This window comes from Solanum tuberosum, unplaced genomic scaffold, assembly GCF_000226075.1.
Source record: "Solanum tuberosum cultivar DM 1-3 516 R44 unplaced genomic scaffold, SolTub_3.0 scf00168, whole genome shotgun sequence".
Taxonomy (NCBI): Eukaryota; Viridiplantae; Streptophyta; class Magnoliopsida; order Solanales; family Solanaceae; genus Solanum; species Solanum tuberosum.
In genome coordinates, this window is record NW_006239096.1 from 34,355 (window position 1) to 37,582 (window position 3,228).

At 33.2% G+C, this 3,228-nt stretch overlaps 1 protein-coding gene across 1 annotated transcript; it reads right to left on the reverse strand.

Moving 5' to 3' along the window:
- Positions 1 to 951: 951 nt before the first annotated feature.
- Positions 952 to 1,963, reverse strand: LOC107061810 (zinc finger MYM-type protein 1-like). Its single transcript, XM_015311690.1, has 2 exons — positions 1,380 to 1,963; positions 952 to 1,336 (listed from the first exon to the last, which is right to left on the reverse strand). The coding sequence occupies exons 1-2, from the start codon at positions 1,961 to 1,963 to the stop codon at positions 952 to 954; spliced, it is 969 nt and encodes a 322-aa protein (XP_015167176.1).
- Between the last annotated feature and the right edge of the window lie 1,265 nt (positions 1,964 to 3,228).

A 3,228-nucleotide genomic window follows, 5' to 3' on the forward strand; every position in this document is an offset into this window, starting at 1 on the left:
CTAAAATTAGCAAATGAATCAACCGGATTCAAACTAGCCATACCAAGGAGTAAGTCACTAGTCACAACATCAAAACAATTATTGAGCTCGTGAAGTTGCAAATCAATAACTGCATAAAACACTTCCACACGAAAGTGATGTGAATATGAAATTTCGGACTTCTTATGCTTCGATCTTGGATAGTCTTCAGTTATTTCGAGAACCAAATTATCATGTTTACCTCAAAATGAAGAAACCTCATCCATCAAAGACTCCAAACCACTCTCTCTCATTGTTTGCAATCTTCTGTTTGAAAGATTAAGCAATCCCATAGCATTGACAATATCTTGATCTTTCTTTTGTAAAGCTTTGTTCAATTCATTTGTAAAAAGCAACATCTTGAACATCAAATGCAACACAAAGATAAATTCATATTCTTGAATTTTATCTAAAAGGTTACCTGCTACAAGTTTGTCAAGATCATGTGGAGAATCTTCTTTCATATCTTTAAGCACATTAGCAATTGAAGAAAATATAATCATGAAATTTTCCAAGGTCTTGAAATGGGATCCCCAATGAGTATCACCCGATCGTTGGAGGCCACGTTCTTGATTTAATCCTTGTCCGGTAAGAATTTCTCCAAATTTAAGCAATTCTTCCAACTTCTCAACTTGGTGTTGTTGAAGTAAGTCCCTGCGTTTAAAAATATGTCCCAATAGTATTCAAAACATTAGTGACAACATAAAAGAAATTTTTCACATCCGGATGTTTTTTAGAAAGAGCCATAAGTGTCAATTGCAATTGGTGAGCAAAACAATGAATATAATATGCAGACGGAGCATCTTGCAAAATCAAAGACTTTATGCCATTTTTTCCTCCTTGCATATTACTAGCTCCATCATAACCTTGTCCACGGAGTCTTGATAGGTATAACGAGTGATCCAAAAGTAAAGAGTAAATTACTTTTTGCAATTATCTTGCGGATGTATCACCCACATGAACAATATCCAAAATGCTTTCTATCAACTCTCCGTTTTTGTTAACATATCGTAAAACTAGTGCCATTTGCTCTTTCTGTGAAATGCCCTTTGACTCATCAACTAGTATTCCAAAATAATCACCATCCAAGTCTTTGATGATAGCTTTAATTGTTTCTTTAGTACAAGCATCCACAATCTCTTTTTCAATTGTTGAACAAATCATCATATCATTTTTTGGAGCATGTTGTAATATCACCTTTTCCACATCCGGACGATTAACCCCATGAAATTTCACAAGTTCAAGAAAAAGACCTTTGTAATAGGAATCTTCACTCTCATCATGACCACGAAATGGCAATCCATTTCTTAGGAGAAACCTTACCACATCGATTGAGGCATTTAAACGAATTCGATAATCACTTTTTGTTTTTCACTTTGCTTGTAAAGAAAAGATTGAATTGATTGACGTTGATTCGCAAATCAAGCATCCTATTCAAACATTTGTTATGAATACTATTCACCTCACCAACATGCAATTGAATTCTTTCCAGACCATGGTTCCGATTCTTAAATCCATCTTGTGTAAATGATTTTTCCGCATTGCCACGACTTTCAAATTCATTCTTGAAGAGATAACAACACAAACAAAATATAGCATCATCATCTATGCTATATTCCAACCAAGCAGAATTTGGAGCATTAAACCACACAGGATTAAATTGCAGATTCCTAGTCCCAAATGTTGTTTTAGGATATACACGAAGTTTTGGTTGATAAGGCCCCATCAAAATGTAATGTCTCCTCACAACATCTCGAATATTAAAATCATATTCAAAGATGGATTTTCTTTCTCCGGGATCCCGTTTGAGAGATCCAACCCCAAGAATACAATCAACATTTGAAGAAGAATGTGTAATTGTCTCTCTTTGAGCTTCTGGAGCTACATGTGAACTAACAGATGGCCTGCTACTAGAATGTGATTGCTTAATTAAAAATTTATCCATTTAGATATTCAAGGATAAATGTCCCTACAAATTCAAATAACTATTCAACTTAATCACAAATTTAACTAGCAAATTTAAAATACAATAAGAGAATCACATATCTTTCACAATAAAAAATAAGGGAATCACACCCTTGCAAGTTACAAATAAAATAGAGGAATCACCATCCTTGCAAATCTAACTAAAATAGAGGAACCACACCCATTTCACATTTAACAATAAGAAAATCACACATTCATAATAAAAAGAGGACTTATGCCTCTTTTACATTTGAAATCACATATTCATAGAAAGAAAATGAATCACACCCCTTTCACATTTAAAAAATAAGGGAATCACCCCCCTTTCACATTAAAAAAAATAAGGGAATCACACCCCTTTCACATTTAAAAAATAATGGAATCACATCCCTTTCACATTTAAAAAATAAGGGAATCACACCCCTTTCACATTAAAAAAAAAAGGGAATCACATCCCTTTCACATTAAAAAAAAAAGGAAATCATACCCTTCAAAATTGATAATATAATATAAAACACATTCCTTACAAGTTTCATCCGCAAAATATGTAAATTTGAGATAATCAATTCTTTAACTATTTATGATTTCCTATTATAAGTAATGACAAGATTTTTTTGTATACCTTAAACTTTGACAATGATGATTTCTCTAGATTCTTAACTTGAAGTTGGAGAATTGAAACTTCTTCTTTGTGTGGAAAATAAAAAACAAATTTAAAGAGAGAAGAAAGATATTGTTGGAATGAACTTGGAACTTGGAAAGTGGGTGGGAGGGAAACTTTTGAAGTCTTTGACTTTTAGAACTTTCAGAATTTAGCTTCTTTTTTTAAAATGAAAAACGTGTTTTTAGTTAATAAAAATAAATTGAAGCGAATTGGGGCTGCCTGGGATCAAACCTACGACCTTCGTGTTGAAATCTTGCAATCGTACCAGTGAATCATCCAGTCATCTTGAAAACGGGTTTCACAAGTTTTAATTCAATATATTCTTTAATAATTATAGAAGTAATATATCGAGTTTAGTCGGATGACCACGAGTTCTAGTGACCTAAAATTTATACATAAATTTGGCCATGAACGTAGATACTATTTTTAATCAAGTGTTTGATACTTTGATTCATTACTTCCCACTTAATTTTGTGTTTGATTGGAAACTCTAGGGAAAATGCATAAGTACCCCGCCCCCCCAGCCTATGCCCAAAATCCCTGAGACACACCTAACCTTTACTAAGGTCCTATTACCCCCC

Excerpts from the sequence above, each read along its gene's own strand:
- LOC107061810 (XM_015311690.1), bottom strand. The coding sequence starts at position 1,963 with ATGGATAAATTTTTAATTAAGCAATCACATTCTAGTAGCAGGCCATCT. Across the intron at positions 1,337-1,379 it reads AGCAAAGTGAAAAACAAAAA|GTTTCTCCTAAGAAATGGAT; the intron begins GTGATTATCGAA and ends CGATGTGGTAAG.